The sequence below is a fragment of the Embiotoca jacksoni genome, unplaced genomic scaffold, assembly GCF_022577435.1.
Source record: "Embiotoca jacksoni isolate LCO1_2020_lvr unplaced genomic scaffold, fEmbJac1.0.p SCAF_73, whole genome shotgun sequence".
NCBI lineage: Eukaryota > Metazoa > Chordata > Actinopteri > Embiotocidae > Embiotoca > Embiotoca jacksoni.
Genome location: NW_027185429.1, coordinates 673,180 through 698,319, shown reverse-complemented (window position 1 = coordinate 698,319; position 25,140 = coordinate 673,180). Strand labels below are relative to the sequence as shown.

General features: G+C 42.2%; 1 protein-coding gene across 1 annotated transcript; it reads right to left on the bottom strand.

Moving 5' to 3' along the window:
- Window positions 1-19,382: 19,382 nt before the first annotated feature.
- On the bottom strand, window positions 19,383-24,859 carry pax1b (paired box 1b). The gene is made up of 5 exons (XM_069177478.1): window positions 24,779-24,859; window positions 22,524-23,111; window positions 21,407-21,546; window positions 20,697-21,009; window positions 19,383-19,642 (listed from the first exon to the last, which is right to left on the bottom strand). Exons 1-5 carry the CDS (start codon window positions 24,780-24,782, stop codon window positions 19,578-19,580), a joined length of 1,110 nt encoding a protein of 369 aa, XP_069033579.1. The 5' UTR covers window positions 24,783-24,859; the 3' UTR covers window positions 19,383-19,577.
- Window positions 24,860-25,140: the final 281 nt, after the last annotated feature.

Sequence of the window (25,140 nt, the reverse complement as noted above, 5' to 3'; positions counted from 1 at the left end):
GTGATTCAGAGGGTATGTTTTCCAAACTTGTAACTTTTACGAGCAAAATTCTATCAAGATTAAAGTTCTTTCACCGAACTGACTTCAGTGGCCTTAAAGGCTAAAATAAGTCTTCACAGTGGAGCAGATGACGAAACAGCTGCACATGAAGACGGAGACTTTCCTGACGTCATGAAGTCGTAACAAAAGGACGTGAACTGCAGTTTGTTTGCATCTACTTGTTCAGCCAGTTTCAAGACGTGTTTGACACGCTTGTCTTCTCTTCCAGTTCAGTCGACGGACGTCAGACGACCAGAGAAGCCGAGAGTCTCAAAAACACAATTAGTAGCGACTCCGAGGAAGTTTTTTTGCACACGTGAACTTCTATTGAAGTTGTTTCGTCCTCCTTCGTCTCTCGTAGGCAGACGTTCGGACTCAGTTCAGATCGCCGGACTTTGATGTGAAAGTCTTTCTCATCTCTGAAATAGTCTCCTGCTCAGATGTCGACGTGACGAGAACAGTGAGTTTGTCGTCTCGCGGTGGTGGCACGTCTTTGAACTGCAGATACTTAAAAAAACCACAAAAAAAACGGGTCCATCTTAGATAAACAGCAGTTTGCCATTCATGGTGATGTACAATGACGCTTTCTTAAGGCGCAAAGAGCTTAAGCGTCAATCTGGGTGCCTTTCAGACCTCCAGCCGGCCACCCAGAGAGCTCCGGGTCTGGGCGTTTGGGCTGGGGATAAAAATTGGCGGGGCAACGGTCAACTACAGCTAAACGTCAGTTATTGGTCTGAAAGTCGTCTTCATTCCTCCACATTTGAAGCGTGGAAACACTTGATGAGTGCTGAATATCAGGCTGAATATTTAGCTGCTTTAAAGTGGAGCTGCGGCGCCACGTGCAGCACTGAACTCAGCCAACCGCCTGTACGCATCCAGCCAAGTACAACAAGCGAGAGCAGGTCACCTGATGGTACAGTTTTACAGAGAAAAGGCTTTAAATGACATGAAACCAGTTATATGCAGTGTTGTTTAATAGCTGGCGACACAGACCCGCCACAACAAAAAGGCGCCTGAGACGTCGCCTTGATTCATGGGAACGCCGCGGCTCTGCCTTTGTGGCGGCTCCTCCACTGAGCAAATACTCCAAACTGTTCATTCCCCGCCGGCCCTTTCTCTCCTCCGGCACATTGTTTGTGCCCTCGCATCTCATTCAGGCTGGGGGGAAGATTGCTCTCAGAGCCACTGAGCAAACAGTGGAGAAAGGAGCCTGCCATCTTTACTCTGTTCCCAGGAGAACTTGCCTTTTTTATTTTTTTATTTGAGCTCCAAGCTGTCACGCTGAGCCGAGAGTTTGATGTCAGAAAGCTGAATTAATTGCTTTAAGCCAAAGGGGCGGGCCACCCATCTCCAAACGCTCCCCCAAATGTTTTACTGGAGATTATTAAAGCTTTCCCGATACACAAGGTGCACAAATATTGGGCAGCAGGAAGAGTCCAACTCTGTTCTCGGCCTTTTATTTCGAGTTTTCAATCATTTCAATGTAAAATTGTGGATGTTTTGCTCACTTAGTGAACAGTTCTCAAGGATTATGTCTAACGATTATTTAGGTTGTGTCTTTCCTCCAGAGACCTCCAGGTACACGAGGAACTCAACATAGTTGGCAAAGGACCACACTAATGTCTCTGCATGTTGGAGCCGAGTGAAACTTCAGACAGCCGTTGACTTCCTTTCATTCAGCAGGAGGATCATCGGCAGAGACTCACACATCAGGAGGCTCGTATTCTGTCAAAGTGATGATGTTGTTGTGTGATTCTGCATTTCAGTGTTTACTGGTTTGAAATAAATGCCAACCACCAATGCAAACCACTACGGAAAAATCTCAAATAAATTCCAAATCACGACAGCAAAGACCGATCTCAACATTTTCAAAACCCTAAAAGAAAATTCAAAGACAAGGAATAAAAAAATAAAAAATGCAAAATCAAACACAAGGAATTCAGAATAAAATCAGCAAAATCAAACACCACAATTTCAAAACCACAACAGCAAAATCAAAAGCACCAAATTGAATATAATATAATAAAATCAAAATTTTTGAAACAAGAATTTAACTCAGTGTCAAATCACAGGAATTTTCCTGAATTAACTATCAGTGTTGTGAGTGACAAAATATTAAAAAAGTTACTCAATGTTATAATAGCAAGAACTGTTTCACAAGTTTGAATATTTTACAAAAGAATATGTACATTTTACTGACATATTATATATCAATGATATGTTATTAATCAACATTTCCTTCACATCTAAAAGGAAAAGATGACCTGAACAGGTTAGTTGGATATAAAAGTAAATATTAATACATATATATAATATATAACATTACATAACATATTACATTAAGCGTGACGAAGGTCGCTCTAACCTGTGGTTGTAGTAAATAAATGACTAAAGGCACTTGGACAGCGACAACAAGCTTCACTTTAAAAAACACAAATAACCACAATAATAAAGACGTCATCAGGTCCATCTCACGCTAACTCCCCGCTGCCGTGTTTCTGACCTCCACTTAAAACCTACAAGCAGGTCGTTGAATGTAAAGCACACAGAGTGATGAACACATCTGGTGCTCTGTGCTATCAGCAGATTAGTGGCTCTTTGTTAAGGAGGCTGCAAACAGCCGGCGAGCTATCAAAAGTCCTGAACAAAGAATGTGAAAGCACGGAGGATAAAGCTGCATCCTCTGGGGTTAAATATTAAAGAAATCCATCAGCGGGTCCTGACAGAGGAGGAGACAACATTTACAGGGAAAACGTCCTGAGAAATTAGTTTGTAGAGGATGACTCCAAATGGTGCCAATAAAAACGAGATATTTTCTGACAGAAACAAACAATATACATTTTTAAATGGAATCTGGTTGTACCCACAAGATCAGAAATTACTCCAAGAAAACCAAATATTAAACTGGTAAACACCAAAAAACATGGAAGAGCTGTGAATTATGACGAGCTTTTCTTACAATGAACGAGCTTTACGAAGGTTTGCAGGTAAACGTGTGTGAAGAAATAGAGACTTACTCTTAACATCCATTATCTATACACACTTTACCCTGACCAGGGTCACGGGGGGCGGAGCCTATCCCAGCTCACGTTGGGTGAAGGCGGGGTTCACCTGGACAGGTGGTCAGTCCATCACAGGACAGAGAGACAGATGGAAACAAAGACCGTCCACACCTCAGGGACATTTGTAGAACCACCAATGAACCTGATAGCATGTTTCTGGAGGAAGCTGGAGAACCGAGAGAACCGAGAGAACCCACACAGGCACACGGAGAACCTGCAGACTCACACACCTCCGTCACCTCCTCCACCTCCATCACCTCCTTCACCTCCTTCACCTCCATCACCTGTTTCACCTCCTTCACCTCTGTCACCTCCTTCACCTCCTTCACCTCCATCACCTCATTCACCTCTATCACCTGTTTCACCTCATTCACCTCTTCACCTCCTTCACCTGTTTCACCTTCACCTCCATCCTCTCCTTCACCTCCATCACCTCCTTAACCTCCACCACCTCCTTCACCTCCTTAACCTCCATCACCTCCATCACCTCCTTAACCTCCACCACCTCCACCACCTCCTTCACCTCCTTAACCTCCACCACCTCCTTCACCTCCTTAACCTCCTTCACCTCCATCACCTCCATCACCTCCATCACTGTTGCCGACCTCAAACCAACTCCTCTCAAGAAAACCTCGTGATTTACCGTCTGGTTGTCGAGTCCCCACAACGTGAGCAAAACAAGTACACACACACACACACACACACACACACACACACACACACACACACACACACACACACACACACACACACACACACACACAATATTAAATTGTCTGTTGCCATTGTTTTAGTCTCTTTAAATTCCTGTAATATTTTATAAACCATGATGCCTCTGAATTCATCTCGCTTCACTAACACACCACACAAAACTACCATTTTCTCTTTATTAATATTAGAAACATCAATACAGAATATTCCTAATTCATTGGCTTTCACATTTTTCAGTGTTTGATACAGTTTTATTGTGATTTTGTGATCTCAATCACAGGTTGGTGCCAGTTTGATAAAACAGCTGTTCTCTAGTTTATGTGGGGATTATTGAATTGTTGAATTGTTGAATTATTTAATTATTGAATTGTTGAATTATTGAATTATTGAATTATTGAATTGTTGAATTATTGAATTATTGAATTGTTGAATTATTGAATTATTGAATTGTTGAATTATTGAATTATTGAATTGTTGAATTGTTGAATTGTTGAATTATTGAACTGTTGGTTTCTCTGTATAATGTTGTAAAGTTCTGCTGTAAAGACTTTAATGTGTTAAGTACCATGAAATAACCTGTGTTGTGATTTGGCGCTATATAAATAAAGTTGAATTTAATTTAATTCTCCATTCTTTACCTGGTTAAATGAAGGAAAAATACCAACAATAAATAACAAACATTGAGTAGTTTTACTCCTCATCTGATGATAATTGAAAATATAAAATCATTTCTTCTGCTGTGTTTATAAACTGATAAACCGTTAACATCATAAATTATTAATAACTTAGATTGAATTGCTATATCAGTGATTTATGGCTGGATATAGTTAGAATTTTGATGATCAGCGGGGCAACAGATTAATATCATTCTTTGTTTTCACTTTTTTACCTCACTGGTTTTTTTTCTTTAAAGAACCAGCAAATAAAAAAATAAAAAAATACAAGCTGATTATCGTCTTTGCTTTGTAATCTTAAATAAACAAGAGTTAAAATAAGAAATATTACTTATATTCATGCAGACAGGAGAACTACAGCAAATAATATCAATTACAAATTATGAGAAATTTAACTTCAGGCTGACATCCGTTTTTAAGACTGAAATATATTCATCAAGTGAATCCAAGAAGAATCTATCATTTTAATTTGTCCCCATTAAGATGATTACAGCTTCCTGATATCATTTAATTCTCCCGCTACAATCCTTTATTTATTTATTTAATGACAGATTTCCTTTTTAATATAAAAACCTTTAATTCCTTAAAAAGGAAAAACTAATATTTAGGACTGTTTGAAAGATATAAAGATAGTTGATGTGTTTCTACAGAGATTCAGCAGCAGTGAAGAAACCAGCTGAGGAGCAGACGAATGGCGCCACCTACAGGTCAAAATACAGAAACACAGTTTGACTGCACTAAAATGGTTATTGGAGACTGGCTCCTGTTTTAAAACTCTAAATAACTGCAGATTAATAGAGTTTAAAGGTTTTTGGGGTAGAAATATTTAAGAAACATTAAGCTTTGCTTAAAGAGGAAAATCAATACGAATAAAATAAATTAGGAGAATGTGACGGTTGTTTGCTTTTATGGGTGATTGTAGATTTATTAATATGCAGATTTCTTTCACTGCAGCGACATGTCATCTGAGGAAACTCAAAAAGATAAATCAACACGAGGATGAATTATTTTACTTTGAATTGGATTAATTCCAGATGTCCACCAGACCAGTTCCATCATGTGTCTTCCACCAGCAGTAAATACTAACATAACGTTATAGTGCTCAACCCGCCGTGATCTGAAACTAAAATGTTCAATAATATTAGTTAAAAAATACATCCTAAAATAGAAAGCAGCTCGGGTCCCAGAGGAGCGTTCAGGTCAGCTGACCAGTTGCCTGAATGGATCTCCAGCTGTGTTTACTTTCAGTCAATCACAAAGTGTTTGACGTGAGTGACGTGATAAAATAATGTTTGTTTGGAAAGCTGCGGGAGTCTCGTTCGCCTGTTCGGACGTACTGTCGGTTCACCTCGTTTCCCAAAAACCTCTCCGACGAAAAGTGATTCATATTCATACGTTGGGTTGAAATAAACCAAAACTGCCTTTTATAATTCTGGAGAAACGTTGGTACCAAAGAAAAGCAGGAATCAGTGGAGGAAACGGATCTCGTCACTTCCTGTCGTCTCATTCTGCATTCAGCAGCACGGCGCTGCTGTCGGCGTCCAAATGGGAATCTGGGAGAGAAATCCCTTTAAGTCGGAAACCCTGAGAAGCGATCTTGGGTGAGACGGCTCGTTACGACGACCAGCTGCTGTGTCAGACTTCCAAATCGAGTCTTAATGTTCAGAAGCCGGAGAGCCGGTTCCTGCCAGCGAGAGTAAAGCTGGTGTAAAGCCGTCGGCTCGCCGCGCTAAGCTGCTGCGACCATATGTGCAAAACCCACAAACCAAACACCAAAATGGAGGTTCGACATCAGCGGCGCCGGGACTCACCCACGAAGATCAGATCGGGCCTTCAGGCTGGAGAACACCTGACACGGATAGCAAGCACTCAAAACAGGACATTTCAGGAAAGCAGGATCATTTAATTGTACTGTGAATACGGTGGCATATTCATGACAAGTATAATATAAGAATATAAATATAATATAAGAAACTCCCATGAAGCGCTGGATTCTGTTGGTGACGGGAAACTAAACCTCCCGGAGGAATTGAGCTGCAACTATCAGGCGGCTAGCTCATTAGCTCGGTCGCCAGCTGACATCTGTCACGTGAATGTAAAGATGTCTTCACCCCGTTGACGTCACCTGAATGAAAAGATGTCTTCACCCCGTTGACGTCACCTGAATGAAAAGATGTCTTCACCCCGTTGACGTCACCTGAATGAAAAGATGTCTTCACCCCGTTGACGTCACGTGAATGTAAAGATGTCTTCACCCCGTTGACGTCACCTGAATGAAAAGATGTCTTCACCCCGTTGACGTCACCTGAATGAAAAGATGTCTTCACCCCGTTGACGTCACCTGAATGAAAAGATGTCTTCGCCCCGTTGACGTCACGTGAATGTAAAGATGTCTTCGCCCCGTTGACGTCACGTGAATGAAAAGATGTCTTCGCCCCGTTGACGTCACCTGAATGAAAAGATGTCTTCGCCCCGTTGACGTCACCTGAATGAAAAGATGTCTTCGCCCCGTTGACGTCACCTGAATGAAAAGATGTCTTCGCCCCGTTGACGTCACCTGAATGAAAAGATGTCTTCGCCCCGTTGACGTCACCTGAATGAAAAGATGTCTTCGCCCCGTTGACGTCACCTGAATGAAAAGATGTCTTCGCCCCGTTGACGTCACCTGAATGAAAAGATGTCTTCGCCCCGTTGACGTCACCTGAATGAAAAGATGTCTTCGCCCCGTTGACGTCACCTGAATGTAAAGATGTCTTCGCCCCGTTGACGTCACCTGAATGAAAAGATGTCTTCGCCCCGTTGACGTCACCTGAATGTAAAGATGTCTTCGCCCCGTTGACGTCACCTGAATGAAACGATGTCTTCGCCCCGTTGACGTCACCTGAATGTAAAGATGTCTTCACCCCGTTGACGTCACCTGAATGTAAAGATGTCTTCACCCCGTTGACGTCACCTGAATGTAAAGATGTCTTCACCCCGTTGACGTCACCTGAATGTAAAGATGTCTTCGCCCCGTTGACGTCACCTGAATGTAAAGATGTCTTCACCCCGTTGACGTCACCTGAATGAAAAGATGTCTTCGCCCCGTTGACGTCACCTGAATGTAAAGATGTCTTCGCCCCGTTGACGTCACCTGAATGTAAAGATGTCTTCACCCCGTTGACGTCACCTGAATGAAAAGATGTCTTCGCCCCGTTGACGTCACCTGAATGAAAAGATGTCTTCGCCCCGTTGACGTCACCTGAATGAAAAGATGTCTTCGCCCCGTTGACGTCACCTGAATGAAAAGATGTCTTCGCCCCGTTGACGTCACCTGAATGAAAAGATGTCTTCGCCCCGTTGACGTCACCTGAATGAAAAGATGTCTTCGCCCCGTTGACGTCACCTGAATGTAAAGATGTCTTCGCCCCGTTGACGTCACCTGAATGAAACGATGTCTTCGCCCCGTTGACGTCACCTGAATGTAAAGATGTCTTCACCCCGTTGACGTCACCTGAATGTAAAGATGTCTTCACCCCGTTGACGTCACCTGAATGTAAAGATGTCTTCACCCCGTTGACGTCACCTGAATGAAAAGATGTCTTCGCCCCGTTGACGTCACCTGAATGAAAAGATGTCTTCGCCCCGTTGACGTCACCTGAATGTAAAGATGTCTTCGCCCCGTTGACGTCACCTGAATGTAAAGATGTCTTCACCCCGTTGACGTCACCTGAATGAAAAGATGTCTTCGCCCCGTTGACGTCACCTGAATGTAAAGATGTCTTCACCCCGTTGACGTCACCTGAATGAAAAGATGTCTTCACCCCGTTGACGTCACCTGAATGAAAAGATGTCTTCACCCCGTTGACGTCACCTGAATGTAAAGATGTCTTCACCCCGTTGACTCGTTTCACAGTAAACGAGGAACGCTGCATCACAGCTCGGTCACGAAGTCACACCAATATTTGGTTGTAATCTTTTAGAGTTTTATTTGACCTTGAACAGCAACTGTTATTTTACTTGTTATTATTCCAGCAGTTATATGATATATGATATGATCTTATATTGTGTACATTATAATGCTTTTATGTCCTAGATTACTGATCTTTGCTCGTTAGGTTTACAGGAACCCGTTCATGGTCATCAGATTAAAACCGTGATCCGTGATAACCGAACCGTCTTCCACTAAAACATCATGAATGTGAAGCTCCGACACCGACGAGCAGCAGCTGAGAGTCGGCTCCGTCCGCTCGTCCAGGTTTGGGTTCGGACGGTTGACTCGGGGTTCTGGGTTTGTGAGTTTTGGAGTCGTGATATGAGATCGTGCCGGAGGCAGCGAGCGACGCGTCGCACCCTCGACGGCCAAAGACAACACGGCGTCGCCCGGCGCCCGAGCGTCCCGGTATTTGCGTCGATGACGGCACCGTGCGGTTCGGTTCTGGCCGAGTCCACAACTTTCCTCACAAGTCGCCATAACGACACGATCGTCTCCGAACAAGAAGTCGCATTAAAGAGCATCTGTTGCTCCGAAGGCCTGGAGTCAGTCTCATCATCTCTTTAAACACCGGCGGATCGGGTTCATTTCGGGGAATGTGGCTTTAAAGAATGATCACAGAAAGGGTGAGATTGTTCACATTGGTGTCATTTTCATTCATTTATGCATTTGTTGAAATATTCTCATTATATTTTTCTCTGTAAAGCAGAGGAGCGAAGGTACGAGTATATATGGATCATTTTAAGTCATATGAACCCATAAAAATGGAGTACGGCTCAGCTAGCATGTACTGTTAGCATGCTTATTACGTTAGCACGCTAACTGTTACCACGTAAAGTTTAGTGAAAATCATTTATCGCACACCAGCTGGTACAAAATGGTCAAACAAAGGAATGGACGCCTTCTAATCGTTGCCGGACACGAACGAAAGTAAAATAAATTCAAGCATTCACACATTTTCTCCTTCCATTGTTCTTTTTGTGTATTTACTTTTCTTTTTATACACTCACATCCGGCTTGTTAGTGTCACATGCTAATCTTTAGAGATTATGAACAATATCAGGAGTGATGAGAAGTTGGTGAGTCGTTTCACTGGAACTCTTTCATGAAATGAAAGTCTTACAAGGAACGAAGAGGTCATTTGTGCCGAAGACTGAGAGTCACGTTGCTGCTGAAATGTGGATTACTGAAATTGATCTTTTATCACTTCATGAATCCGTTAAAGCTCCTCGATCATCTGTTTCCGTTCTGTGTGCAGAACTCGCCCAAATTAGGAAACGGAGGGTCCAAAGTGATTCTCCATGTCGATCTTCGGTCCATCAGAACCTCCGACAGGCTCGGCGGGTCTCAGACAGATGAGTGATGGGAAACTTTCCCTCCGAGCGTAAACAGAGTTGGCGTTTTCAGCTGCGGATGATCCGGCTGGAGGAACTTTTCAACTGGTTTTATTGCCTCTGTTTGACTCCCAGTTGGGTCGTTTGGTCTAAATGTGAAGAACGATCAACGCTCGGCCCTCACAAGACGCTAAATACGACTCCAAAAGGACGACCGCCAGTTAAATGTCTCAAAACAACATGTTTTGATCAGTCGGTATGATCAGAATGGAAACGCTGGTCATTCATTTTAAAGTTCGATTACAACCCACTTTGCTTTCTCTTAGAAAAAAAGCTATTTGGGTCTTAAAGTTGTTCGGCAGTTCAAGCAAAGCGCCAACAAAGCCGGCGCTGCGGGTTTCATTCCACAGAGAATATTAACGGTAGTTTTCTTCTAAATACGGCCAGTAATTATCCAAGATATTCAGTTCTGAACCAGACTGACCGGTTTCAGTTGTTGGACACTGCAAATAAATCAAGAAAAATAAACACGGTTAAACTTAAAACTGCATTTTAAATCTGACTGATGACCACAGAAACATGGAGACGGCAGAATCCAGTTTGCACCAGTTTGAGTGTGAACGGATGGTGACGATGATTAGGATTATTAGGATTATACACAGCTGCACTTTTCCCAAAGAAAATGGGAAGTTTAACATCTTAAACCTGCTTCATACTTTTTCTTTTAAAATAGCATAAAAGTTTAGCTTCATACCTGTGTAGCTTTACATAAATCAATGCATCGTCAGGAATTCAAATTAAATCAAATGAAGGCTTAAAACCAGAGTATCATACCAGTCCGACTGGTTTCTCACTTAAAAAATCAGACTGAAAACCTCAAAGAAAAATCATGAACAAAAATGAAGTTTATTATCGGAGTAAATTTGGTGATTGACAAGATCATTGAGAAAAAATATAATTTAATCATCATAAAATAAAATATTCCAACTTTGTTGAATTCGTTTTTTGTTTTTTTTTATTGAGTTTTTGCATCGTTGTCGACTGCTTTAATGTAAACTGGCTCTTTAAACGTGTTTGTCACTTGTGTTTGTTAAAATGTGTAGTTTTTCTTTTCACCCTCACAAACACATCATTTTGTACAGCAAACAACAAACTTGTGAAGGTTTAAAGTAAAATGAGCACATTTGGCTTTCCATCACTCAGTAAAGGTGATCCAGTCAGTGAATCTTCAGGATGTTGACCCACTTCCAGGATGTCAGTTTGTGGTTGGACACTAGATGGCAGCACTCTGCAGGCATTCCTCATCCTGATATGTGATTTACTTCTTCCAGTCTGGTTTGTTTTCCCAGAACATGAAGGAAGGCAGCTTCTACTTTCTTTGTTCCCGAACCTGAAGAACAAACTTCTGCTAAAACTTTCAGCTCATTTAAATCCCACCTTAAAAAACATGATCAGATACGCAACCACAATTCAAGTTTCTTGTATTTTTAATCGTCTTTTAAATGCAACTTTAGTTTCTCATTATGAATATTGAATTTCCGATGTATTTCTACGCCTCAGAGTTAGCAGATTAATTTGTTGACTTTAGATGAACTTTCGATGAACGAGCTTCTCTGTTGTTTTTGCAGCAGAGGATGAAGATGAGGTGGATTATTCCAGCGTGATGTGATGAAGTCAGTTCCACCCATGTGTGTTATTCTTCGGTCTGTTGTGTAGTGAAGCAGCTCGGCCAGCGACTGACCGTCTTTCATCTCGGTTACGCCCGTCGCGGACCTCGAAACCGCATTCCCGCCCTCTGACGTCAAACTGCGACCGGACAGTTCGCCGTGAACGTACACGAAGAAGACCGCAGACAAAACAGAAGAGACGTCTCAGAGCTTCACGTCTCTCACCGTCCGTCCTCCACCCGAGTCTGGACACAGACGTCCCACAGGACTGACCCGCCGATGCAACCGCAAGGCCAGCGGGGACAAACGATCGCAGCGTCTCGGACGCCTCGACATCCCATAAGAGAGTAAAAAAAAGAAATCCGCAAGATACTATTGGTCCAAATCTCAGCGAGAATGAATTAATCACCGAATCGAACACAACGAGCATCTTATCAGACTAACAGGCCGACGTTATGACCGAAGCCGAAACATCGAAATCCAGATTGAACACGCAGCGCACCACGTTTTACACCGAGGAGACGAAAACACCAGAACGTAAATGATCACGTTTAACAACGTGGTTCCAGCTTTTCCATTAGCAGCTCATGCTAGCAGATGCTAACAACTCGGAAGGATGCGAGGTCACCGTGTTGATGCCCCACGTACTACTTTAAAGTGTTCGATTCGCTCGACGAGCCTCAAACTATAATTTGCATAAGAAACGTGTAATAATCTGAAACAGAACATCCGACCGGGACAGAAGTTAAACTTGCAACCAGGTCTGAGAGATTCTGACGGTGGAACTCGCTGCAGCTGTAAATCAGAAGCGACAGCAGCGCTACACGTCACAAAGACGTTCTCAGTGGCACATTGTTTCAAAGTACATAAGAATAGATAGAAAATATAGAAAGTCCCAGTTTGTTGAATACAAACTGTGTTTTGATCGTAAGTATTGAGATTATTTTAATAATCTGAGTTTTGCAGAAAAGGAATAAAATCTAAAACTTCTATCTGCTTTCAGACTTCAGCGAAAAAAGCCGAGCTTCTGTCATGAATGCGAGCTCACAACACAACACATGGTTGTGAATGTCAGGAGGGCTCGGTGGGACTATTTCTTTGTGTGGCTGGGTATTTTCTTTGAGCGACGCTGTGATTATCTTGGCTGTTTTCTCGTGCCGCCCCCGCCGGCCAAAACACCCGAGCGTCCCCGAGCGGCAGTAAGTCATCTCGGAGGAGATTTACGGCCTCGCTGTCGGTCCGACCTCGCCGCCGCTTCAGACCTGCTGAAACTTACCTTGTTTAGAGCGACTTTGAAAAAGATGCGAGCTTCACGTTTCATCGCTGCGTTCCTTCTGTACAGCAGATGTGTTGAAGCTGCTGAAGTCTGAACGCACTCCGTCTTCTTCCCGCTTCACAGATTTAACGAGTTGGACCCGAGCGGCCGGTGGAAGCCGTGTAACTGTCCTCCGAGGACGGCGTCTCAGCCGGCAGGCTGGGTGGTCCGGACACGTCCTCGCCACCACACCGAGATTCCTGCAGATGAGTCCGACTCCCCGGCTCAGCGAGGTTCACGTTCAGTTGGTTGTGTGTGCTTTCATCGATTTTAGAGCTGATAATCAGCGGTTCCTCTGATCCAGGACGGTATAACGGACCGAGTGATGAGTGAAGAAGAGTCGGGACAGGATGAAGATATCGGCTCAGACTGCAGCAGCTCCGGTTGCTCACAGACGTGACGTCACCACGCGTACGCCGACATATCCAATATTTCAGGGTGTTCACACACCGAACACCAAAAAATAACACAAAAATGCAAAATACGATTTCAAACTATTGGTACTGGTGGAGATGTGAATGTGGAACAGTTCAGAAAAGGTCGAAACAGATTCACGCTTCCTCATTCTTCATGGCAAAATCATCTTTTAAAGTTTGTCACGGCGCTGGTGAAGATGAACGTCTGCAGGTGGAAAACCTGGTAAACCTGCGTCTGAATGAATCATCTCTAAAGACACAACTCGGGATGTCGCAATAGCTGAAAAGCTCAACGTGATTGGTTGATGTCTCGTTTCCACAGTTAAAAAGCTCCGAAAGTTCAACCTCTTCAAAAAGAAATTCCTCCGTGTGAAACTACTTGTGACAAAAACAACAGTTTGGAAAAATATGTTGAACAAGTTTGAGAACACGAAGACACATCCTGTGTTACGTTTTGTTCCCTGGCGACGCTCCGACGTCATCAACACGGCCGTCTACACACCGATCAGTCACACATCGAGTTTATGAAACCAACCCGACGTAATGTGAACAATAAGAAAAGCGTGAACCTCCTGAATATTACCCGGAGACATTGAGCTTCCTGCTCCGCAGCCTTTTCTGCTGCTAACACTGAGCTTCAAACAATCTGAAACCTCACAAGAAAAAAAGCTTTGTGAAATCCGTCCCAGAAGAATCGTCCATCGCACCAACGGCTGACATTTGGTTAGTTGGTGTGTAACGAGCACCGAAGCGTGCGAAGCCACAACCTCGTGTTTCAGCTGATTAAAGGTGGTTTTCTATCAGCAGACGTGTTCGTGGAGAACAAAGAGCAACTTTCACTACTTTGCTTTTATTTCTGCTAACGAGAGCCACGACAGCGCTTTGCTGCAGGTCAGGAATTTGGATTGTTTCTCCAGACCGGTGACAGTATTTTCACGCCGAGGACGGCAGGTGTCACTAAAAGAAGACAAACCATCTGTTCGAATCTCCCGGTGAACACGTAACACGGATGTAGACGACTTTCACTGATACTTCAAAGATTTTATGAAAACGTGATGATTCTCTGAACGTTCTTCTTTTTTAAATGAATTAAATATTTTGTCCCCTGTAATGTTATTCTAGTCCACATGGGGGCGTAGTAGAAAATAAATAAACAGGACTATTAAAACCCTGGCTTCTCAAAGTTGTTGCTGGTGATCCAGAAGCCACAAAAGACCTCGAACCACTTTAGACAATTAGCTAACATCTGTACCGTCATGTTAGCTTAAGCTAAGCTACGAAACAAACCTGCTGAATTTCAAAACTTACCAGCGACTTCGTTTCTTCCTTAAACTTCTTTTTTGCTCCCGTTTGTAAGGAATTCTTTGTTGTTTGTGTCTGAAACTGTTGAGAGACACAAAGTTTTTGGCACATAATTTAATATAACTGCTTCTATAGGCTTCAGATTAGCATGTTTTATTTCTAATAGCATGTTGTCAGAATAATTACCACCTTTTTCAGTGATCCAGATATTTGATCACTTTAACGCAGACAAATTGAGCGAAGATGTTTTCGACCAGTTCTCCTCAGCCGACGTCTCAACAGCTCGGAAACAAAACTTCTGAAAACAAACAGCCGATGTTAAACGGGAGTCGAGGGACTCGCACATAAAGAAACTCATAAAGAAAGACTGCCACATCTGTTTCCGTCCCTGGTGACCCCGGGGAGGTCACGGCGGGGTCACGAGCACCGGGTCACAGGGAAACCCTGCCAACAGTAGCCGGCGGTAGACCACCTATCAGAGGGCTGATGCAAAGACCAGGTTGTTCAAAAAAAATACTTCATTAATCTGATATTTTAGTTGCTCAAATGTCTAAAGTTTGTTTGACGTTAACTGTTCAACCAAAAACCTCTTAGTCAAAAACAACCGTAGACTTTATGTACAACTAAAAATGGACGACAAAGTCAGAATATCTCAGTCGCCCCCTGGTGGCTGGTTGCAGTAAAGGCCGTAGACCCCGCCCCCTCCGTGTGAGCAGATGGAACAACAGCTTTTAAAATAAAGCGGTGGATGCTAACATCTCTGTGGTACTGGGTCCAGTCAGGTATGAAACATACGTGCTGTTAAAACTAGTCACCACAGATTCTGACAAATCAACAAGAAATACAATTTTAAGAATTGAATTACAATTTTAAGAATCGAGAGGCCAGATTTTAAACTTTAGAAATACGACTTACACTCTAACACACACAAAAAGCAAAGTCAGGTAACATTTCTTGTTTTACAGTCATGAAGAAGTTCGTCTGCCGTTGTGCTTTTAGAAATATGACCCCACCTGAACTCTGAATGAGCTCCACCGTACGGAGGTGCACTGGTTCCAGACTAACTACATAACGAGCGAACCCACCAACTTTAACTAATACTCCCCAAAACACCAAGTCACCACCAAGCTCCTGGTTTTAAAGAGGGCTTCATGTAATGAGTTTGTTTCAGAGTTTTTCCTGGTGTGCAGACCAGCTGCAACATGCCTGCTGAGAATCAGAGCACAGCGGCGGCTCGGCACGCTTCGCTGGACCTTTAAAGAACAAACCTCTGCAGGTGAAAGAAGTAGTCCAAGGCTTTACTTTAAACAACTGGAAATCTTCCACACCAGACAAACCAACTCAGGTTGTCCTGAATAATTAGTCATAATTAGTTGAACTCCCCGTAAACAGGCGAGGCGCAACTGTTTATGACGTGTCAGCAACGTGGTACATTCAGGGCCCGTGGGGAAACGGTCCGTCACCTCCGTTTTACCGTGAAACCGGAGATCTTCATTTAGCCGGAAGAAGCGCACCTCCTCTCCCCCCACCCCCCTTACCTCCTGCTCAACTATTTTAAAAGCCTTTCTCTGTTAACCCACAGGTCAGATTCAGGAAGAGTGTGTTGATGCCTCTGAGCCCAGATCCTCCCTCTCAGATCTGAAGGATTAACAGATCAACAGCAAAGTTAAAGAGGTGGTGAGCCGACGGCCGGCTTCTCGCTCAGTTACTTCAGACGGACGTCAACATGAAGGAAATGTTTTTTACATGAAAAGCTTTGTCACGTTTCTGGGAATTTCTATCAGTTCTGTAAAAAACACGATTATCACGTGTCTTTATTTCAGTAAGACGGTTTAAAAACGAGCCTCCGTCTTGGTAACCCATTAAAAGGTTTTGAACACTTTGTCGTACATGCAGACGAAGTGACTGTTTCATTCACAAAGACTCGCCTGTTGGATTTTGGAAACCAGTTATGGTAAAGATCTCCAAAAAGTAATTACACTGTTATTTTTGGGGTCTTTCAAATACTGCAGACTATGTTAGACATTAAGACGGGAAAATAATCATTTTAATTTATACACCAAAGAATCGAACATATCAAAGTCCCCGTATGCACATGTCACTTTAATTTCATTGAGATCAAGTTTTGCTTTGAACACTTGTTCGACCTGCGGGTGGAGACGTTGGCGGCCACGTGGAGTTCAGTTCATATCTTCCATCCACACAGTAACACAAAGACCAGCTGGTGCTCGGAGGCTGAAGAAGGAAACGTGGATGACAGACAGATATTCAGATGGATTTGCGATATGTCCGTCCGTCCTCCTCGTCGGGAGCGTGCGTCAGCGCCGACGGTTCGAGCTGGTTTCTTCGGCGCGGTGGGAACGTCTCTGATCGGACTCTGTGTGACAGTTACGTTCGTGATCTTACAAACTCTTTGTTTCATGTACAAAGCAGGTCGCCAGCAGCATTACAGGAACGTCACTCGTGTTTTACGTGTCTGGAGAAGGAATTCATTCCTGGTGTTATCTGCAGTTCCGCGTCGCTGCGACACTCCGACAGCAGACGTGACATTCAAGCTGTCTTTTGAAATCATCTTTAAAGGGTTTTGAATGCGTTGAAGGTCCTTTAAACTGGTTCAAGCATTTTTCAGACCTGAAGCTTTGTGGATTTTTCTATCCAGTCTGAGATCATGACATGGAGCATGAACATGTCTGCTGATGGAGATCTGGAATCTGAACGTCTGTAGAGAGGATGAACCTCACATACAGGAAGTACAGTAAATATAGTTCACTGTGCAATAAAGAGACTGATTTACTGGACTTGCTTCTCAGGCTCAGGAAATGTTGGAAGAGAATAAAATACAGACGGAGAAACATGTCTGGTGAAAGCATGTTGTGATAAGTTTGAGGAGCCGGAGAGCTTCCTGCATGCAGACAGATGGATCTTCTACCAAATCAAATCAAAAGTACATCTGACAGTAAAGTAGAAGATGTTCAGGGTGAAAGAAAGCCGACATCAGAGAGCGAAGAGGAGATTCTCCATCTGACAGGTTCATCCGTCATAACTGATACCTGATGTTCACGGCGTTGCGACACCGAGCCGACTTGTTTTGCAGTAATTAGCCGAGCCGGTCTTCGTGCTACGCTACGCTAGCAGGCTGCAGCCAGGCGTCCACGCACAACCTTCAGTCACCGATCCATGTGACCAGCTCACAAAGCAACCATCCTCTGCCAGTAGCAGCTGGAGATGATGTTTGAGTGATTTCCACTTCGTCCAGCAGGAATCTTTGGAGTCTCTCCTGAAGGCTTTAAACTTTCTATCTTTGTCTTTCACAAAATCATCTGCTGCGGTTAGCTTGAATTTCTGTCTGTCTTTAGAAAGAAATACCAAAGCATCCATAGAAACCTTTCAAACCATCCATGGAGCATCCACACTTCTTTTAATGTCTGCATAACACGCTCCAGAGTCTCAATGTTTTAGCTCTTTTAATCCCCTTTTCTTACTTTAACAGAATAAATCAGTATAATCTGCAGAGAAAGTAACTTTCAATGTCAAACGGTTCAATTCAGATCAAATATTTCCTAAACTTGGAGCCCGATAGCAGAATTTTCTCTGGAATCTTTCCCTGATGGAGCTGGAAGTGAGTCCAGGTGGATGTTGGTCGGACAGACGGGAGAGAAACACAAAGCAGGTAACAGAAGGAACCTGGAGCGAAGCGTCTTCCTGAAGGACTCAACGTCTCCTGCGGAGACGCTGTCCAACAATGAGCGGTGTTTGCTCTGTCAGTCTCAGATTGTTCTGGTATGAATGGACGGCCTGTTTACTTTGAGCTGTTTGCTGATGGATCATCTTACACCTTCTTCAGGTGTTTAGTGGTCTAGCTGCAGGAAGGTTGAGCTGAGCTGCAGCAGCTCACCAAACGGCAAACACCGTTTTTCAGGTTTGGTTGATTTTCTTGGTGAATTTCCACTGAAGCACAAACATCTTAATATTCAACATTAAACTAAGAAAAAGGGAATTTATTACAACACTTTCCATTCATCACGTGGAGCACCAATTCACACAACCTCAGTCATCAGTCACTCTACAGAAGTCTATTTGGTTTTGTTTGTTAATTTTGTTTTCCGATTTTACCAATGAAAATATCGATTTCACTCATAATACTGCATGTAAGCTCACATTTCACGTAATAAATTTGATATTTCACACGTGAAAAGAAATGCAGTCCCTGAATCCAGCAGAGAAAACAAGCAGTCGGAGCACCGATCAGATGCCAATCAAATATTCAAGTTATTTATGTTGAGTCAAACCACCAAAAATGTTCTGATGGTCAAATGTGAATATTTGTGTTTCCCAGTTTTCTATGATTGTAAACTCAAACTTGGCGTTTCCGTGTTTTCCTTTGGGCTTTCAGGAACAAAACATTTGTTTGTATTTTGTAATATTTTCCACATGAAAAGCGTAACATCTGCTGCTCTGACCGGCAGCAGAGCTTCGGTGGCAGCGCTGCTCGTCCTTCAGGATCACCACAAACATCTGAGTCCAGACAAAGATGATCGAAACATTCACTGTGCCTGAGGTTCAACAGTTCTGTAGAGGAAGACCTGAACTGTTCTTAACGCTCAACAACAGGACAGCAAAACAGATTCATTATATTTCAACTCTTTCGCCCCAAAACATTTCAATTAAAAACAAGACAACATTTTTCTGAGTGAGCTGAACGCTGGATTTCATTCAGTGGAAACTTCGCTCTGTTTATATCAAACATGACCCCAGAAAGATTCCATATTTTATAGTTGCTGTTTAGGTTAAAAACAGATTTCTATTCATAAATGTGATCATCTGCTCCGACACCTGAAACGTTTTGTCTTTTAAAGCTCCAATTACCACCAAGATACATTTCCTGCTGTTATTACGTCTTTATTAAGCCCGTTTATATAAAAATATATTTACAGCTTTACCAAAATATTTTACAAGATGATGCAATTTCAATTGAATTTAAACTTGTGGGAAACAAACTGCTTCTGTTTTTCTTCAGCTCACCTCCGCGGGTGAAGTTCTGGTCCGGACGGTTTCCCTGCAGCGCTGCATTTATCTATTCAACGTCACGAGGCTGAAGGTAATCTGTGGGCACAATATTGATGTTTGTTCGGGGGAAGTTTCTGTTCCTCTGCAGAGAAAATAGAAACAAAAAGCAAACGATTATCATCTTTACCATGTTTAATTTATTTCATCCAAATCCAACCGACATTTCACAGATTCAGTGATCTTCTTCTTGAGGACGTTGTCTTTATTTAAAATCGATTTTATGGCAATGATTCAAACTGAGACAGGACTTTTAAAGTTAGTACTTTTTTGTCTAAAGATATTTGTGGTCCTGATCCTGATGTGTTTGTTGATCTTCATCAGAACCGGTTCCGTCGGCTGCGTTTTAACGAGGCTTGAAGCTGCTGGTTGGAAATCTGATTCGGGTTCATTTGTTTTCCTGTTAAAACTGGAAACGTAAAGATCTGCAGTGTTTTGTAACGTAATTCAGATTTCCTGCTGTGATAAAAACCTTTAGTGTTAAGGTCATTAAACTTTTAACATTTTGTGATTGTAAAGCGTGCAGATGATTGTAGTTGGACGAAGGCCGGAGTAACAACAACTACAGACAGCCAAGAAAACAACATCATTTTCTTCTTTGTTAGAAATTTATTGCTAAAAATACAGTTTTCACCGCAGATTTTATTTTTACACGCCGACTAAACACTAAATTAGATTTAAAACCAGGAGCTGTTTCTTCTTTGGGACGATTTCAAGCTCAACTTGACGATCCCGGTTTCTTAAAAACACATATTAGTGGTTTATCGTGGAGAGAAACGCAGCGTTTCTCAGAAAATAAAGCGCCTCTGATGTGTTTTTATAGCTTAAAACACAGGATGAAGCTCTGCGGCTTTTTAGTGGAGCGTTTTTTAGACTTTCAGCCAGGCCGCAAACTTCAGATGCCTCTTTAGCTTCCGTCCTCCAAAGGACTGAAATACGAATGTCAACAGCAAGCTGGAGGAAAAGTGGGGAACCCAGAGGTGAAGAAACACAACATCAGCCCAGAGTTTGTGTATATTTAGTGTCCAAAATGACTTTTCACCTCGAAATAATACAGTTCTGTTAGGTTATCAGAACCGTAACAAAACATCTGGATTAGATCTTCAAAATGCGACAGAGGGAAGTTTGAATCATCTCACCTTCTCTTTGTGAAAGTTTGAAAGACGTTGCAGCGTGAAAATCTGCAGCCTCCAGTGACGCTGTGGCGACGTGATGACTCTGAGTCAGACCAGAACTTGGACTGGGGGTCAGACTGGAGGTCAGACCGGGAGTCAGGCCGGGAGTCAGGCCAGAGGTCAGACTGGAGGTCAGGCCGGGAGTCAGGCCGGCGGCCTGGGGCTGCCAGTGGTGTCCTGTGCTCATGTAGTTTGCTGCTGGAGCTCCGTACACTCCGTACTGGTTCGATGGAGAATACGAACAAGCTGAGACGTAACCAGACAGACTGGACGAGGACTGAAGGAAAGAACCAAAAATACCATTTAAAAACACAGGAAAAATGTTTAAAGCAGAACAAATACGAGAAGAAAACATTCAATGGTTTAACGAGGTTTTTTTAACATTCACAGTGAGACCAATTTCAAAGTTCAACCTGCTGGTGTTGCTTTGAACAAACCAGTCAACAACTGTTGTCACAACTTGAAAGGTTCATACTTTTTTGAAAAAGGTCTCATTTAAATAAACAGCCCGACTTTCTAAAACTGCGGTTCGTAAAATATCCTCACGTTCCCCCGAATGTCCACCAACTTGCTCAGAAATCTCCCGTCCACTCTTTCCGTGAACATCAATACTGCAGGTAACCATGGCAACAGCACCGGTCGTCGGGCTGCGTTAGCCCCGTCGTGTCGTTTACCTGCTGGGGATATTTGAGGTTCAACTCGTGGTTGGTTTTCTGAGCTCCGTTCATCCCTGAGGGGAACGCTCTGCTGCTCGTACTGGTCCTACTGGTCCAGTCCTCCACTTTGGCCGACGGTCCGTCAGATCCAGGCAGAGCTGAAGACACAAAGAAAGACAAATTTAACTTCTGATAATCGGATATATTCTAGTGGAAACTCATTCTGAATCATCAGATTTGAGTTATAAAATCCACTGTGGAAACATTTGAGATGATAGAAGCAGAATTTGATCACTTCATCCCTGCAGATGTTTGTCAATTTAATGACGTCATTATTTACTGCCAGATTTTATGTCAAGCATCATCCATTAAAAACTTTCAAAATAAGGGTCTGCAATTGCATTAAAGTTGAAATACTTTAAAAAAAAAACTACAAAAAAGAAAAGTGTGTAGACTAATATGTGTAACCTAATGTGTCTCAGTGTACAACACGTGTTTTTGTATTAATCAAAGTTCACCTGCTGTCTTGGTGGATTTTATTTTATTTTTTATTACAGGAAGAATATTTCTGTTCATTTTGGAGATTTTGTAGGCAGCAACTGTAACGCAGAGTAACTGAAAATAAATCTGAATGTTTTAAACTATATGTTTTAAATTTACAGGATATTTAGTGAGTAATTCATAAACTACATAATGCACAAACTCACCAAAAATATCAAATATATAAAAGGCTTAATTTGGAAGTAACGAAGGGATTAAATCAAGATTTAGATTATTTCATTGTTCGACTATATTTACCATATTTTGGGGTTTGAATGTTTGATGTTAAACATCAATAACATAAATGCAGCGTTACAGCTATTAAAAAAGTTTTGTTTTTCAGACCAATTTAAGGTCAGAATCAGCAGTTTTAAAGCTTATGAATAAAGGATTAACCAAAAGTTTAAATTTGTAAAATAAATAAACAAGTAGATTTACATCAGTTTTAAAGCTTAAACTTGTGTTTTAAGGTAATCTGTCAATTATAAATCAATAATGTTTAACATCTAAACCAAAAAGTTTTATCATAAAAAACCGGAGCTTCCCGGTTGGTTGTTGTTGTTGTTTTCTAAAGTATTTAAATGTGGGTTTTTACCTGCCGGGTCCATGAAGGCTCGGATGCCCAGGATGTTGTGCCAGCTCCGCGGCAGGCCGATGTGTCCTGCGGTGCCGCTGCCGGTTCGGGTCCCGGTGGGGGCCCCGGGCCCGCTGTAGGAGGAGTAGGGGTACACGTGTCCGTACTGGATCTGAGCCGGTTTGATGCTCTCATACGGACCCGGAGGAGAAAGAGTCCCGAGCTTGTTCCGGAGGATCCGGCTGATGGAGCTGACGGACGGCACGTTGTACTTGTCACACACCCCGTCCGCCAGCAGCCGGTCCCGGATCTCCCAGGCGAAGATGCCCGGGTCCCCCTGCTTGTAGTCCCGGATGCTCTCGACCACGGCGGGCGTGGTGACCCGGGGCTTGCTGCCGCCGATGGCCCCGGGCAGGACGGAGCCGGTCTCGTTGTAGCGGGCCAGGATCTTGGACACGCAGCCGTGGGAGACGCGCAGCTGGCGGCTGATGTCGCAGGGCCGCATCCCGAGCTGCGCCAACTCCACGATCCGCAGGCGCAAAGGGTTCGGCAGCGGGCGGCCGTTGACGAAGACCCCGCCGAGCTGGTTCACCTCCCCGTAGCTCTGCTCTGCAACACGGGACGACTCGGGTTAGTTTAGTCCGTTTAAACCCCCAAAGCTCTCCAAATATATCAACCATTATCAAAAGGAGGAGTTTTATCTGATTCTACTTTAATTATGAAGAAAATGTTACTTCAATCAGCAGCAGTGGAGATTTTTTTTTTATGGATTGTAAGATGTTAAAATAAAGAAATAAAAATCTACTCTGAAGAAAAGTCAACTTCGAAACATATTATTGTTTGGTTTAGGCTACACGAAATGTTTTTTAAATCAAAATTAGAATTTAATAAATATTTTGAAAATAAAATTGCATTCTCACATTAAAGCAATTTGAATCTTGGCAGAAAAACACCAGATGATCACAGTAATCATAATTCTGAGGATTTATTGTCTCTGTAGCCACAAGGTGACAAATTATCATGAAAAAAAAAACAATCAGGCCTCGTTTTAAACATTGAAATCACATGTTTATGTTAAAATTTGTGTCTTTGCGTTTTTCATAAATACAACTTAAAGAGCAATAAATAAATCAGAGATGTTTAAACTGTCTTTTTTTATTAAAAAAACAATACCTTTTTTTAAACTTTGGAAACACATTGAACATCGAAATAATCACGTTACTTAAGTTTAATCCTGTTTTTTTTTTTTTTTTTTTTTTTTTGACTGATCTGAAGTCCGAAAATAAAGTTTTAACAACGGAACATTTCGTTTTATAACTTTACCAGAGTCGGATGCAACTGCACATTTTTAATTTGGCTTCATTTATTTCTCTGCATTTTTCTGACTCCATATAAATTCAATCTTCAATTCAAACCTCTTTTTTTTAAGAAGCTTTAAGTTTGTTGAACCTTTAACTTTATTTAAAAGTGAAAAACTGTCTTCTCAACTGGCTGTTTGTGGGGTTTTTGAATTCTTCTCTTCGTCTCACTGATTTACACGTTTATTATAAATGTATTTACTGTTTGTTTTAAAGAATCTTTTCCTGACATGATTTTTGTTCGACTGTCTGATCTTCATCATTTAGTTTCTCAGATGTTGTTTTGTGTTTGAGACAGAAATGTTTTTGTCTTCAGTTGTCGTCCTTTTTGCTGCCAGGACGCTCTTGAAAAAGATTTTTAATGTCACTGAAGGTTTATTGCTGGTTAAATAAGGAAATATTAATCTGTATATGCACTGAATGAAACATCTGTTTAATGGACTTTATTTGTGTTTCATTCAGTTAAATTTCTCTGAACCGACTGAATCAACGTGTTTCTTTATCTAAAGTTGATGAAATCTGATTTTACATTCAGAATCTCGTTTGTTTACTTTTGAACCGTGTTGAGATAAATTATTGTTCTTTCCCTTCTTGTTTGTATTTTGAATTCTTGCCTTTTCTTCATAAACTCTTGTTTATTTTATCTGCAGGTTAAAGTGCACATATGAGCGTTTTTTTATGCATCATATATTTTAATAAAAACGGTATTTTTTTTTACCTGCAAACAACATTTAACCGTTATCACTTCATTTAAATGTCTCACCACCTTGTTCATTTTACTTCCTCGTGTTTTTAAGGACAATTGAGCTTCAACAAAGAAACTTTTTCAAAATAAAACCTCTTAAATCAGAAGGAAATCCGTTTTTTAAATCTCTGCGTCTCCTTCAGCTGCTTCCTGAACAAGTTTGTCCAACTCACCCATCAGCTGCCGTCCACAGCTGCTCACCGCTGCACCATCCGACCCTCCGACTGCAGCCTGCCGTGTTCTCAACCATCCCTTCTTCCTCTTCCTCCTCCTCCTCCTCTTCATCACTTCCTGTTTGCAGGAGCTTCATTTGGTGCCCAGAAGTACGAGCGCTCCTGAAGGGCTCTTTGGGGAGTTGGAAGCAGAGTTTTTATTTCCCTGAACACATCCTGTCCCGTCCACGGTTTCTGTGTTCAAATTCAGAGAATTAAAAACAATTAAATCAGATATTTGAAGGAAAATACAAACAACTTGATTAACTCACAAAAAAACAACAACGTAGACAAACAAATAAACAACATAGAAATTGATTGTG

Bases quoted from the DNA above. Each gene is read 5' to 3' on its own strand.
- pax1b (XM_069177478.1), bottom strand. The intron at 21,547-22,523 runs GTAAAAACCCAC...TTGTGTCTTCAG, and splicing joins AGCCTTCATGGACCCGGCAG to CTCTGCCTGGATCTGACGGA. The intron at 21,010-21,406 runs GTAAACGACACG...TCTTTCCTTCAG, and splicing joins ACCTCAAATATCCCCAGCAG to TCCTCGTCCAGTCTGTCTGG.